Source organism: Sapajus apella, unplaced genomic scaffold (assembly GCF_009761245.1).
Source record: "Sapajus apella isolate SASKATOON/1434 unplaced genomic scaffold, GSC_monkey_1.0 scaffold129, whole genome shotgun sequence".
In the NCBI taxonomy this organism is placed as follows: Eukaryota; Metazoa; Chordata; class Mammalia; order Primates; family Cebidae; genus Sapajus; species Sapajus apella.
Genome location: NW_022437069.1, coordinates 1590041 through 1605577, shown reverse-complemented (window position 1 = coordinate 1605577; position 15537 = coordinate 1590041). Strand labels below are relative to the sequence as shown.

At 50.0% G+C, this 15537-nt stretch overlaps 1 protein-coding gene across 10 annotated transcripts in view; it reads right to left on the bottom strand.

The window, feature by feature from the left end:
* The window catches only part of NTRK3 (neurotrophic receptor tyrosine kinase 3), a 382156-nt gene that overhangs the window by 305473 nt on the left and 61146 nt on the right, over positions 1 to 15537 (bottom strand). For all 10 annotated transcript variants that reach the window (XM_032262482.1, XM_032262472.1, XM_032262475.1 and 7 more), the window contains 2 exons: positions 3285 to 3359; positions 2484 to 2555 (listed from right to left, as the gene is read on the bottom strand). In XM_032262482.1, coding sequence (XP_032118373.1) covers positions 2484 to 2555; positions 3285 to 3359 — 147 coding nt within the window. The remainder of the gene's footprint in view (positions 1 to 2483; positions 2556 to 3284; positions 3360 to 15537) is intronic.

The following is a 15537-nucleotide window of genomic DNA, read 5'->3' as shown; positions in this document are numbered from 1 at the left end:
TTGGGATTTGATGTGTGTCTTCACAAATAAGAAAAGTTAATAAATAAAACCCGTGGATGAAGCCAGTGTCGATGCCTCGTTCTACTGACTCATTTGTCCGTGAGCCCCAGGCTCCTCTGGGTACCTCACTGTGCCTATCAGAGCCACTCGACTGGGTGCTGACTTTCCTGCACTAGGTTGAGCACCCCGACGTGCCCCTAATGCACAGCCAGACTCAAGCCGGGGGTGAACTAATGGTCATCCATCCTTCTTGGTGATCCCCTGTAGCCAACAGCAAGTACTTTGGCAAGAGCTGGCCAATGTGTTCAGGAGAAAACAGGGCCCAAGGTCACGGGCAGGTTCACAGTATCCTTGGGTCCTACTCCAAACGGGTCCTCCTACCCACAAAGCCTCGGAAATCTTGCCAACCTCCACCAGCCTCTATTGCTGCCGCCACTCAGCTGACCCCAGACCATCCCAAAAGAGACACTGGATCACAGCCCTCTTCCAGGATCCTCAAGGGCAAGCCAAAGACATGCTCTGGTACAACCCACTTCAGAGACACCTGCAGCCCAGGATGCAACCCCACTCCCCCTCCTGAGCCTTGTAGAAACCTGCTGGGTCCCAAAGCCTCTCCATATCCCTAAAAGCTGCAGGGACACCGTACCCTAGAAGGCTCTGGGGCCTGAGCACCCAGCCCCTGTCCTCAGAGAGAACAGGGTTTCTCCCACATCGACCGTGTCCTCCCCCAAACCTGACCTCGCACCACAAGCTGGCACTCTGTGGCACATTCTGCTCATGGAAGTAGTTTCGTTTGGCCATGGAGTTGAAGGGTCTTGTTTTTAGTTGGCAGCATTTGAAACTTGAGTGGTTTTATGGAACCTCCAAGTCTTCTGGAAACAAGTCTGACCAGTCCCCATCTCCACGTGGCAGCAGTCAGCTGGAACTGATGACTGGTTGCATCTTTGGAGGGGACACGTGGCCCCACCTGGTCCACCATGGGCATTTGACTTTGTGACCTTTGTATGAATTGGTACGAAAAGGAAGACTTCTCAGATGTCCAAAGTGTTTGGGGTGTTTTACAGTGAAACTCAAACCCCCAATAAAATAAACACCTGGAACATCTGGTCCCAGGCCCTCCTCTGGTCCCAGCTATGCCTCCAGCTGCAAAGAACACACATCAGGAGACTCTCACCACAGAGGCTACCCTGGAAGCAAGGGGCAACAGGCAAATTAGACAGTTGAAAGGGAGGTCTCAGTCCCTGGAGCTGATACATCTGGCCCTGAGCAGTGACCACAGAACCTGCTATTTCCAGCGGGAGAAAAGAAAGCTCTCACAAAGCAGAGGTGGCCATACTGATAAACAAATATTTATCAAGCACGCAGTATGCGCTTGGGAAAACACACAGAGCCCAGGGGCGAGGTCAGGCCCCCCCGGAAGAGCAAAAACAACTCCTCCACCAGGATTCACTGTCATCTCCTTCCCCTCCTCCCCTACCTCCGCTTCCCACGGCTCTCCTGCATGCTCTGCCCCTGCACGTGCGATTTATCTCCAGCCCAGCTGCCCTTCCTTACCAAATGCAAAGTGCTCAGTCAGTGAAACTTTTAAGTGGCCACAGGAAAGACTAGGCCCAGGCACACCATTTCTCCACCTCCTCCCAAAAGGCCACAGACCCCTCCCCACCTGGTTCCTGTGGAGCCTCTGCTCTTAGGAAACATGCCCAGTGGATGTCCAAGATGGCCACTCTTCTCGGAGTTGACCCAGACAACGAATACCTCTCTATGGGTGCAGTGGGTTGGCACTTCCCCTAATCACTCACCCCAGGCTTCCCTTCATGCCCACCTTCTCCCCAGGAAATGGCAATCCTCAATTGAATACCGAAGTCTATCAGCCCAGAACTGGGCAGAGAGAGGAAGCATCAACTCTTGTGATTCTATCCCCACTAAAGAAAGGGGAGAGACAGGGTGAAGGAGGCACAGACAGGACCCCCCACCCATAACCATCTGACCTCCAGCTTGTCCCAAACAAAGCTGTGTGACCTTAGACAGGTGTCTCTACTTCTCTGAACTTTTTCCCATTGAACCCAGAATCTATTTAGGCATAACACTGGCTATTGGCCATGCTTCCTTTCTTCTTCCAACCCCCAATCCTAACACACATTTACGCACTCTTATGGGCCTGCTTATGGTCTTAGAAGGGTAGCATTCACATTACATATGGGTAGAATTCCCTATCATTTAGATTCCCGAGTTTTATCATGAAAGTGAACAAACTTGGGTGTCAGGAGACTGACTCTCCCTCTAAGCCCTTTTGACACAAATCTTAGAGATCATCAAATCCAAAACAATCCTTTTAAGAGGCAAAAGTGGAGGCCCAAGAAAGTTCAAAAAGTTGCCCAAGAGCCCCCGGAGGCAAAGCCAGACCTAGGCCTCAGGTGTGCGGCTTCACTGCCCTCAGAGTCCCTGCCATGTGCCCCCCATCCCAGAAGCCCAGCTCTACTCACATGTAACGCAAGTGGGGGTTCTTGGCAAAGGCTCTGGGCTGAATGCTCCGAAGTCCTGAGTTCTTGATGGTCCTAGACAGAGCAAAAAAGAGATTCAGCAGAGCTCAAGTGGCAGAGGGATGTCTTTTCTGGGCTGAGGCTGGGGAGGGTGAGGCCAAGGCTGGCCCTGCTGCCGCCCTGTGGGTCATCCGCCCTCTTCATTGCTACTCATCACTGGTGACCTGCTGGGGATGCTCAGTGAAAGCATCTGGGCTCACACGCCCCAGGGCCCTGTGTGAGGCTGGAATGTCAGGGGAACTGGCGGCTGCCCTCCACCCATCCTGGCCGGTGGGTAAGGACCAGGGCCTCTGCTGGTCCAGCAATGGCAGGGCTGCAGCTCTGTTTGTTCCTGTCCCTCTCCCCACTCCAGGTCCCCACAGTCTCTAACACTGACATCCAAGGGAGGAGGTAGCTGGGAAATCTCATACTCCAGGGGGTTCATCAGTCAAGCATAAGGTTGGGGAAAGGGCACTTGCCCACCGTGCCTGGGTCCCAGGCCTGCCTGGAAACCCTGCCTTTGACATGGGACTTCACACAACCCCTTGCCTCACTAGACTAGGAAAAAATGAGGGGGTGTGAGCAGATGGCCTTTGAAGCCTCTGGTGTCTCCTAAGTGTGTTGCCGACTGTACCAAAGGAGGACTCATGGAGGGAAATCGCCGATGGCAGCCTCGCTGTGCCCCTCACTCCACCCCAGAAGGCAGACCAGGTGACACCCACCCCTTCCACAGGGAAAGGCCTCTCTGTGGCCGGGTGTACTCACAGCTTTTGGAGTCCGGTATAGAGCTCCATGTCTACCGCGTTGAGCGTGTGGAGACTGCGCCAGTTCTCTATGTGTCTGCAGGGGAGGAGGAAAGGTAAGGGTCAGCCAGAGGCAACAGAAATGGGGCTGGCTTTGGAGCCACAGAGACCTGGGCTTGAATCCCAGATGTGCTAATTGAGAGCCAAATTGAGAGCCAGGCTTTTTGCCAACTCACTGACTATCTCTGAGCCTCAGTTTCTTCTTCTGCATGCTGAGGTTCACACTGTCTGCCTGATGGGGTTGGTGCGAGAATTAACTGAATTCATGGGTTCCAAGTGCCTGGCCCATGGATTGCATTGAATGTCTCCCAGTCAGTTCAAAAAAGATACTATTTAAAGACGTGAAGTTCAATCTCCCTGCTTGCCTTCCTAACCCAGTTTTCCTCTGTTCCCTTTCTTTCTTCTTCCTATTCAGAATTTCCTAAGGACTGGCCCTTGTTTTCCTTAGTTCTTGCCCATAAAGACAAATGACATGGCTTTATAAAAGGAGGGGTGGCTGGCCAGTGGGCATAGCCAAGGAGGGACACACCTACTTCCAGCATCACCAGGGTCTAGACCCTGGAAGACCCCTTTGGGTGACCACAGCTCAATCCCTCCTGGCACTCAAGAAAACCAATGGCTTGATTTGATGGAGCTGACTCCAGAGAATGGGGGCCACCTAAGGATCCTGGAGGCACTAGGGTGTCAAGGAAAGAACGGGAGCCTGGCGGTGGAGGACACAAACTCTAGCTTCATTCAAGACTTCAGGACCCAATGACTCTGAGCCAGTGCTTCCACCTCTCTGGGCCTCCCACGTCTTCATTTGTAAAAGAGGAGAGTTATACTGAATTAGCAGTTTCTCCCCTTTCCATCGCAAAGATCTCCTTTTAGAATTTCGCCCCAAGAGATCCCACATTTAAGGAGGTTTATGTCTAGCAAGCACATGACATCTATTAAGCACTAATTAATTCATCTTCTTGGATTTATTAATCAGAGATATAAATCACTGTTAACAGAGCTTCTTATCAACGGACACAAACCCATGCTAACTCATTCAGTGCATAAATTCCAGCTCAAAGCAAAGAAACTCAACATTCTGTCGACATGAGAAGGTTTGTCATGGATATGGATGTGATTTCTGGATTTATCATTTTTATATTGACCAAATGCCAGAAACAAACATCCTCCATTACTGCTTTTGGGGTTCCCAGGTTGAGCACCATTAGGCTATTATCAAGGCCCTTGCAGCTCTAAAGGTGTATGAAAGATGCTCATTCATACACACCTGTGATCCCAAGGAGCACCAAAGGATCTCGGGAAAAGGCCTTCCACTGCTCACCCCATCCTCCTAGGATTTTACTCTCATCAGTGGCCATGAAGTCTGAGTACCACCTTAGTGAAGAGTGCAGAGAGGTGACAGCTCATCCTGGGACAGAACTAGCTCAGGCACACTCTGGCCAGGAAAGTGACAGCCACCTTCCCCAGACGTCTCCTCCCCAGCACCACCACACCCGCAGCTCTGCCATCTGCCACTAAGTCGAGTCAGAGCCAGCAAGGCAGCAGGACTATGGCTGCCAGGGCCTCTGGAAGCATTTCAGAGCCACACGGTGACAAGGTATGCTGAGAACCTGTTTTGTACCACGTTCTCTCAAAGTCCCTGCTGAGCAGCCAGAGACACTGGCACCTGCCAGGGACATGGACCAGGTGGCCAGGTTGGTGTTGGATTCCAACACCAAAGTCTTCTCCCTGGAAGCCTTATAGCCCCAGGGCACTTTGGGTGGTCTGGTCCCACCATGGCAGGAAACCTGGCAACATTTCAGATGAAAAGAACGCGCCAGAGGAGTAGAACTATCTGTGTCACCAGGTCGCCCAGTGTATTCCCGGGGCTTTGTAAATTACCAAGTAGATCACCATGATTGTACAGAATACTCCCCATTCGTGGGAGCCCAGCTTCCTCCAAGGATCTTCTCCCAACAAGCGACTTTGATCAAATTGTTTAAATCAATGAAATCATTTTTCTCAGCCCACGTTAGAATCCCATAAATGTGTTGTTACGGTTGTCAGTCATCACCATGTTCTAAAGCCTTACCCTTCTGAACTGTCGTGGCTTATGCCCACAATTGACCCCTCCCTGACTTACGCGGGCACTGAGATACGGCAGAGAAATGAATGAACTCCCTGATCCAAAGAGTCCTCTGGTAAGTAGAATAATGGTCCCCCCACCTCCTCCGTTGGGTAGCTCTGAGTTTTCCTAAATCAGGGAATAGCATTTTTATAGCCACAGTGCAGCAGTGTGGGTGGGAGTCAGGGTTCTACACCAGTCGTCACCAAGCTACACCCCGCTGCCTGCTTTCCTGCAGCCCCAGAGTTAAAAATAGCATTTACATTTTTAAAAATCAAAAGAGGAATTATATTTTGTAGCACATGAAAACTACACGAAATTCAAATTTCCATGTTCATACCCGTTCATTTTCTGTTACCTATAGCTAACGGCAAGCTACAGTGACCGAGCTGAATCGTTGCTACAGAGGCCATATGGCCTGCACAGCCTGAAATATTTACTCTCTGGCCCTTTATGGAAAACAGCTGCCGACTCCTGCCCTAGAGGCTGACGGGCAGGATGCATATCCTGGCCCCATCAGTACTCCTGTCTACATGACCCTGTCCAGGTTCCTTCTTCCGTCTGTGTCTCAGTTTTCTCATCTATTAAATGGGACAATAAATAAGTGCCTCCTAAGCATGATGTGAAGATCAAAAGACCGTGGTAAAAAAGGAAAACCCCTTTGCAGTGTGGAGCACATGTAAGTCCTCCGGCAGAGCTGGCTGTGCTGAGTACTTTCCTCCCATGCCTTACAGAAACTGAGCAGTCTTGTTCTCAGTTTTCAAGCTAAAAATGGCATCGGGCTTCTGCTGGAAGTTGTCATTTCTCAGCAATCATTGATAAAAACCCCATGTGGCAGAATGTGGAGGGGTAAGAAGCCTGTCATTCATGACCTCCAGGAAAAACTGTTTCAGCAGTTTATACACAGGTTCAAGGAATGCATAGACACCATGTCAGAGCAACTTCTGAGGAAGAGCAGGAGGGTGAAGGTGAGGCCCTGGCATTTCTGGATGGCATCAGCTGGGTGGCTGCCAAGTTTGCCTATAACTCACTACTTGGTACCCAACCAGGAGGGTCAGGGTTGTGACTCTGCTGGCTGGTGTGTGTGTGCCATTAGGGAGACCACCATTTTCACTGAAAAAGGTAGACTCTAAAAAATAGATAAAAAAAATAAAAGAGCAGGTTCGGTTTGCTGTTGTGAATGCCAAGTGAGCACCTCAACCCAGCACAATTATACATGGCTTCTCCTTTTTAGTGATTTTTCTGGGCTGTCCAGGTTGTTTTCATTGAGCATTGTGTTGTCATTTGAAAATCAATCAACACCACCTGCAATCCCAGCACTTAGGAAGGCCGAGGTGGGCGGATCATTTGAGGTCAGGAGTTCGAAACCAGCCTGGCCAATATGGGGAAACCCCATCTCTACTGAAAATATACGAATTAGCCAGGCGTGGTGGCATGTGCTTGTATTCCTAGTTACTCGGGAGGCTGAGGCAGGAGTATCACCGGAACCCAGGAGGCAGAGGCTGCAGTGAGCTCAGATCATGCCACTGCACTCCAGCCTGGGTGACATAGTGAGACTCTGTCTCAAAAAAAAAAAAAAAAAAAAAGCAATACCTATTCATTTCTAGAGGAAGCCCAGGCACCTCAACCCTGTGCGGGCCAGTGACTGGTTGCCCCATTCCAGGACCACAGGCTGGACCAGCTCATCCCTGCCCGGACACCTTACAAACCCACTCCCGCTGTGGAGGAAAGGAATTTGGAGCAATGCCCAAGGGACTATGCAATTCTGCAAAGTGCACGGTGGTGGTCGCCCCCACAGGAACCTGCAGCCCTGCTCTCATTCTGGGCGTCCCTGCTTCGATCAGAAACAGAGAGTGGAAGGAGGAGAGAGGGCAAAGGGGCAGCACATCAGCTGAGCACTCCTACTTTAAACAAATGACCTCCGCTTTAGCCTCCTCATACAGCGGTGCTCAAAGGGAGGTAATTTTGCCCCCCCAGCAGACACTTGATGGTATCTGGACACATTTTTGGTTGCCACAGCTGGAGAAAGAGAGGAACAATGGCTTACAGTGGGTAGACATTCGAGATGCTGCTGAACATCCCACAATGCACTGGGCAGCCCCCACCACTAAGAATCGTCAGCCCCAAATGCCCACAGCACCAGGACTGAGAAACTCTGCTTTATTATACAAAGCTTCTGCCTACCAAGGCTATTAAAGCAAGAGTCTCATAGGTTAAAACAACATCAATTTTGAAGATGACCGCTTTGCAGCAGACACTACCAGGCCTCAGGCCAATACAAAAAAAGACTGCCTCTAGGTCCCTGAGTCCAGGTGAGAGAAAAAAGTGGCAAGCCACGGCTCCCAGGACCCTCTCAAGTCATCGGAACTTCTTGAGAAGAAACGAGGGGTGTGCTGGCCTGCTGGACCATGGTCCAACCCCAGCTACACATTCCAGAAGCAATAGTGGTCTCTTCTCATCATCGCTGGCTGGAACCTGCTGGCCAAGAGCCTTTTCTCTCCACTGCAAGTTCCTCTCCTGGATTTCTCATGCCTCTTCATTCCACAGAAATGTGAAATGCTCCATTCAGAAAATCTGTTCAATGCCCTTCTCCTACCCTCCCACCACTGCCCCTGCATTCCACAGAACCGCTGCTCTGCCAAGAGCTAGTGGGCACCACTTTTCCAGAGAGAGGGAGGCAGTGGGGCACGATACATGACGACATTGTATTGTGACGACTCTCCACAGCCGGAGTCGGGCTTAGGGCAGGAACTCACAGACTTCAACGAGGTCAAGGTAGACCCCTGGGATCAAGATCTCATGATGCTGTCAGGTGGGCTTGGAAGGGGAAATGGAGTCAGGGAATGGCTCTCCAGAAATACTAGAAAATCCAACGGAAATCTAGCCACTCTCGGTGACTCACAACAGCAACACCAGGTCCCAGAGACCCAGGACCACAGAGAGCTGCTTCATAGCCATTTTTATAATGGGACATGGCATAAATTAAATATTAATTGATACATTCATGGGGAGTACAAACATCCTTTGTGCTAGAATAAATTAGATTGTACTTTTCTTTTTTGAGACAGAGTCTCGCTCTGTCACCCAGGCTGGAGGGTAGTGGTGCAGTCTTGGCTCACTGCAACCATGCCCAGCTAATTTTTGTATTTTTAGTAAAGACGAGGTTTCACCATCTTGGTCAGTCTGGTCTTGAGCTCCTGACCTCATGATCCACCGATCTGTCTCGGCCTCCCGAAGTGTTGGGATTATAGGCATGAGTCTCCATGCCCGGACTTTTTTTTTTTTTTTTTTTTTTTTTTTTTTTAAGATGGAGTTGCACTCTTATTACCCAGGCTGGGCAACAAGAAACTGAAACCTCTGCCTCCCAGGTTCAAGCAATTCTTGCCTCAGCCTCCCGAGTAGCTGGGATTACAGGCATGCACCGCCACACCCAGCTAATTTTGTATTTTTAGTAGAGGCAGGGTTTCTCCATGTGGGGCAGGCTGGTCTTGACCTCAGGTGATCCACCCGCCTCGGACTCCCAAAGTGTTGGGATTACAGGTGTGAGCCACTGCGACCGGCCAGATTATACTTTTGTACCCCCATTTTCTCTTCCTCCTTCTGTTTTGCTTGGGCCAACATGAAATGAAATGGCAATCTCCAAGCATCCAAAAATTGGATGGTACAGAATGTGTGGTCCATATTTTAATTAAAAACACGTCATGCGGATATGTTTAAGAATTGTTTATACCTTCCATATTTAATGTTTCATGTTCACTCCTTCTATGCAGAAAAGTGTAAAACTCAAAGACGTCCGCCACCGTCTAACCCCACAGGACTAAGGTGACTGGGGTCCACCACAGGGGCAAGGCACCCTTTACCTAGCTGAACTTCCCTGGGCGGTTGGCGAGACAGGGACTTGGTTGATGGGGCATCCTTCCTTTCTCCATGGGAAGCAGGCCCAGTTTTGCCTCATTTTTCTAAGCTTTTCCAGCTCCTCTCTTGTGGTCAGACTGCCGTGATCCTCACTATGACTTCTCAGCGCTATTAATGAGCTCTTCTTCATAACCAAATTTTCCAGACAACTAAATTTAAATGCAAAACCCTTTGCATTTTCAACTTCTTTGCTGGGTGTTTCTTTTTTTTCCGCCTAAAATGCATTACACATGTCCTTGCCTTTTTAAGCAGAGTAGACAGGTCACGATTGACATTTTCTTGATGACCTTACAACAACACGACCAACCTCATGAGTCTGCCAGGCTGTGGCGCAGCAAAACCCTCAGAAGCTCCTGAAGGATGCAGAATTGGTAGCCCTACTACAAATGGTCCTACCCTGATAGGATTTCTAATTCCAGTGGTTACTGTATCCATTTTAACTATTTTCTGGCTCTTTCTTTGCTATTAGGCTGCAGGCCATCACCTCTTGAGCAGCTGTCCCCAGGGTCCCTCCTCCCTCCCAAATGTGCTGTGCCCCGTCTCCTCTGCAGCCTTTTGGAGCCCAATGGGTAGGAGCTGACACCTGGAAGCAGGCTGACCTGGAGATGACACAAGCACTAGCACTGGAAGCCGATGCGCTGAGGCCAGTTACCAGAGCTTCTCCAGCCCTCAGTTACTCCATAGCAAATCTAGTTGTGGTGAGGGTTAGAGGAGTAATTCCTATGTCCTCGATCCAGTGGGGATGCATGGCACTAGCGGAAAAAATAGCTGGTTCCATTTGTATTGTCAGAAATGCATGTTAAGTATAAATAGGATCTAAGGGAATATGAAAAAATTCACACACACGTACGTTCACACGCATACAGGTAGGTAGATATTTGCCCTGGTTTTCATGTTTCATCTCTGCTCACTGCAGACTCTGCCTCCCAGGTTCAAGCAATTCTTGTGCCTCAGTCTCCCGTGCATCTGGGACTACAGGCATGTGCCACCATGCCTGGCTCATTTTTGTGTTTTTAGTAGAGACGAGGTTACACCATGCTGGCCAGGCTGGTTTCGGACTCCTGGCCTCAAGCAATCTGCCTGCCTAGGCCTCCGGATGTTTTTTATATATGAGTACTCTACTCCTTCAACACAGAGTTCAAAAGCTTCAAAAACAATAAGATTGCATACAGCTGTCCCTTCTCTCCAGCGAGTCCCTGCAGAAGCTAGTCTGGAATTCCATTTCCTAACAAGTCGGCATTGGAGCACACACATGCACGAGTGCCCGTGTGCACACACGCACAATGTGCCGTGCATTTGACTCCGGAGCCTTGTAGGGCAATGAGGAAATTGATTTGTTATCCAGGCATATTGTGTCTAGTGATCCAGACAGCAGCATTAGCTTTCAATTATCTGATATGTTTCGCATTATAAACAAACCGTCTGGAGCAACAGCTCCACGGTGCTAAAGCATCAAGGGGGCTGGGGAGGAGCTGCATCAGATCACGCCAGCCAAGTCACCTGGCTCTCCCTCCCTTGACAGCTGTTGTAGGGGCAGTGTACTAGATGCCTAGGGAGCCAGACTCAAGAGCCCCAGGGAGCCAGGATGGGGACAGAGGCTTGTGCTGGTGACCCCAGTGTGGCAGCATGTTAGCACGCAAGCCTACAAGCAGCTGTGCGCCAAGGACCACAGTGAACCAGCCCCGCATCAGGGACCCCCCCCCAACGGGACCACAGAAAGGGACATTCAGATCATGCAGTGAACAGATGGAAGACGACAGCATCTGTGCTGGCTTCCTGATCAATTCCAAAGCATTGTGCCAGGAATGAGGAACGTTTCTGCACCCACCTGTGTTCTGCAGGTGCAAAGATGCTGTGTCTCCTAACAGGAAAAGATCAAGGACACACTTTCCCTGCTACCCCATTAAGAAAAGGCCTAACTCTCAGGAGTGAGATTTCACCTGGGAGCCAGCCAGTCTGCTGCGGAGTCCAGGCCACTGTGGCTGGACCCCAGCCTGTGACCCTCCTACCCTACCCCTCCCCAGCCTACCTGCTTTTCTCTATTTTCACTGTGGCTGCCTGGGCCGGCACAAGATGGCAACCAAGTATCAATGCTCCAGGTAGCCACCGCCTATTCTAACCTGGAGAACAAGCATCCCCTCCCACCTGGCCTCCCCGCCTTCCCTCTTCTCCAACAATCTGTGCTATTGCAAACGTTCTCCCCTGCATAAAACCCCCCAATGGCCTCCCTCGGCTATGACAGTAAAATCCAGTGAAGTCGCTGGGAAGCCACCCACAAGGTCCCGCACAAGCTGGCCACCAGATGCCTCTAGGGCTCCTTCTCTGAACACACTCCTCTTGTTTTGCAGGCTCCGGCCACACTGTCTTGCCTCTGGTCTTTAAACATTCCAGGCTTATTCCCAACCGGACCTCCTACATGAAACACTCATCCCTGGTTCTTTCGATCCCTCAGGTCTCCACTCAAAAATCATCTTCTCACAGAAGCCCGTCCTGACCCCCCCGTGTTAGCAGCCCCCGTGCTTCCCCCTCGTTTCTCTCTGGCACAAACTCCTGTTTATGTCCTTCACTGCCCTTAATAACCATGTATAATTGTCTTATTAGATTATTTGATTATGTGTTTGTCATCAGTATCTCTACATTAGAACCATAATGCATGAGAACAGAGATTCTATCTGTCTTACTCACCCCCAGAATCTCAAATCGGGCTACCCCTGGGAAGCCATCCAGAGTGGTGCTATGTAGCCACCCAGATGCCCACCTCCCTGCCAGAGGATCTCCAAACACAGCCCTCACCCTGGCCTCCTGAGCAGCCCAGAGCCCTGGTCTGGCCCTACAGGCACCGTGAACTTGATCTCTGGGGAGGGTTGTGGCCCCAAGCATACCACTGAACATCCCACCCAGGGACAGGCATGCTGGGGGCATCACTGCAGGACTCAGCAGCAAGGAGAAGGTGATCTCAGAGGTCTCAAGGGCCCCATATCCACAGCTCCCTCCCAGGCCCAGGTCTCAGCCTGATGCCCATTGTCAGGGCCAGGAGTGGGGAAGTAGGAGGATCCCCGGCACCAGACAAGGAGGAAGCAGAAATGCCCTTGGCACCTGGGCACACCTTTTCCGCCTGTTCCCTCCCTTCATGACTATGGCCTTCACCAAAGCGTGAGTTTTCTAAGGGTAGGGCCAGGAGGCTGTGGTTCCAGTGTTGTGCAAAAAGTGACAACTAGGTGAATATGAATGAATCCCCAAAGGGATCAATGTCAGACGTGAAGCATTTAGCCCTCAGCTCCCTGTGCGGACTTTCTTCCCGGCACCAGCCTCTCCTGCCTTCTCCAGAACGCATTTATTTTTGCTCCTCCTCTTCTCTACCCTCAACTCTCTCTCTGCTAAATTTTTCCATCAACATACAAACATGTTCTAGCCCATCTGCAAAAAGAAAACAAAAGCCTTCTTGACTCCATGTCCCCCTCCACCTACCAACTCATGTCTCTGCACCCCTTTATGGCAAATGGTTCAAAAGAATCGTCTACACCTGCAGGCCCTGCTTCCTGGCCTCCCTTTGATTGTCCATCCCAGTTTGCCTTCTGCTCCTCCACTCTACTGAAACCAACTGTCAAGGTCACCAGTGATTTTTATGTCGGCAAATCCAGTCCCTTTTCTCTGTCACCCATTATTCAATCTCTGGACAGCATGTTACCCAATTAATCACTCTCTCTTCCTTGAAACATTCTTTCCTCCCGGGCTTCCTTGAATGCACTCTCTCCTGGGTAGTTTTCTACTCTCTGGATATTCTTTCTTAGGCTCGTTTGCTGATGTTGTATTCTTTGATCCCTAAGTGTTGGAGTCTCCCAGGGAGCCCGGGGCTCCTCTTTTCACTTCCTCTCTCACAAGCCAAGGTGATCTCCCCAAGTGCCTGGCTGTGAATGCCATCCTTGCGCTGACAGCACTCAAATGCGCATCTCTAGCAGGACTTTCCCTGAACTCCAGATGTGTAGCTGACATCTTAGCGGATCCAACATCAGCCCCTGCTTTCCTCCCAAGGAGGTGTCTCCACGTCAGTAAGTGGCACTGGTATCACGGAGTTGTTCCAGCCAAAACCCGTCACTAATTCAACCCTTCAACTTCTTGCCAGATCCACTATCATCACCCGAGTCCAGGGCGCCACCGCCTTTCACAAAGATCCCTGCCTCCACAACATGACCACTGTTTCCACTGCGATTAAAATCTGTCCTCCACACGGAAACCTTAATGAATTATTTGGAACATAAATTTAATCATGCCCTCCAACAAAACAAAAACGGAAAACCTCTAGTGGCTTCTCCTGCACTTGCACTTGTATTCAGACAATTCAGACTCCACTGTGACCAGCAAGGTCCTTTCCGAGGCAACGTATGCCATTCCCTCCTCAGCGCAAACTCCCTCCCTCTTTATTCAGCTGACTTCAGCCTCACCGGTCTCCTCTCAGGACCTTTACATTTATTTGTCTCTCAGGCAAGATGCCAGCTTCAGGATTCTTCCGAAATGTCACTTCTTCAGAGAACCCTTCCCTACCAACCTAGCTAGGGCCATTCTCTGAGCCTTCCTCTAGATCAACAGTGCCCCAGCTCAAGTCAGGGACGGATTGTGCCCCCCAGGCTTGGACTGTCTGGAGACATCAGCTTTGATTGTCACTATGGGGGAGATCCCACTGGTATCTAGTGGGAAGAAGCCATTGTATTAATCTCCTACAATGCACAAGACAGCCCCCACTCCCAACAGAGAATTATCCATTCCAAAATATCAGTAGCACTAAGGTCGGGAAATGATGCTCTAGATAATCCCTTTATTATCATTCGTCAAAATCTCTGATTACGTCACCTTTATGTTCACTTGTTTATTGTTTCTCTCTTAATGCAATGCAGGCTCCCTGAAGGCAGGCAACCTGTCCTATTCACTGTCCTATCTGCAATATGCATCCCAGTTCCTGGTACATAGTAGAAAATTTAAATAAACGAATTAATAAATGCACCCTGTGACCTCGCAACAAGTCACGAAAAATCTGTGGTTACCAAGCTCTCGATGGGGACAGTACTTTTTCCAACCACTTCAACAGTCTAAAGTCTAAAGAAGCAAGCTGTCCCCATGGGGTTGGGGTCAGACGGTTGGAACCCTTGCGGCCCCTTGGAGAAAGTCTCCTCCTGCCTACAGATAAGAATCAAATCACGTTGATTATAAAACCTCTGATCCTTACTAGACATCTTAGCTTTGAACCAGGAGAAAAAATGGAGGCCTTTGATCAAGAATAAAAACAGCCTCAGGCAGGGAGACAGACACTGATTTTGACCCTTACTCCCCAATGGGTCTTGGGGGAGAAAGACTGAGCAAGAAGGAGTTTGGTCCAGGCTTGGGCAGCTGGCTTGAAAGTAATCCAATAGTGCGAGCTCCATGCCTAAAATCGGCTGGCCCCAGGGGTTCTGAGAGCGCTGCCCTTCAGGTGGCCAATTTCCTTAGGAAAATATGAAATGGCCAGGCCACCCTTTACTGAATTATAAAGCACTTATCACTTCTTTAATAACTACCCGCATGGAGGACTTAATTCACTCAATATGGAAGTTATAAAGGCGAATTGGTAAGTGAGCATTAAGCTCAAGTGCATTGCATAAAGACTTATGAGGGCAATATTTTCGCCTATTAAAAGGGTAGATTTTCTCACTGCAACTCTGCTTCAGAGTTAATGCAGAAAAGTCGCTCCAAAGCTTGGGGCACTTTCATTGCTAGAGGGTAAGTTCAGGTCACCAGAAGGAAAGGGAGACCTTGACTTTGCAGGACTAATTATCCTGGAAACTGAGGGTGTCAGAGCGATTAGTCAAGGTAAGCATCAGACAGACAAGATCACTTTTGTGGTGCCCAGTACTCTCGTGCACAGCAAGCTGGTATGCGACTGAGCCACAGAGAAGAAGAGAGAAGTCACAGAGAAGAAGGAAGGGTGGGCTGGGCTGGGGACTGCAGAAGAATGTGGAGTAAGTTCTGCAGGAGGGAGGCAGGCCCTGGGGCCAGCTCCTGCAAGACCTGAGCACTGGGAGGAACACTGACTTACATCTGGGGCCTGAAAAGGAGGAAATGACATTTGAGTCACCCTTGCAATCTGTAAGAAAAGCAGCTCCAGAATATCTGAAGTTTCCAGAGGGCTTCATTTGAGCAGCTAGGGAGGTGGCTTTCCTCACCCAAG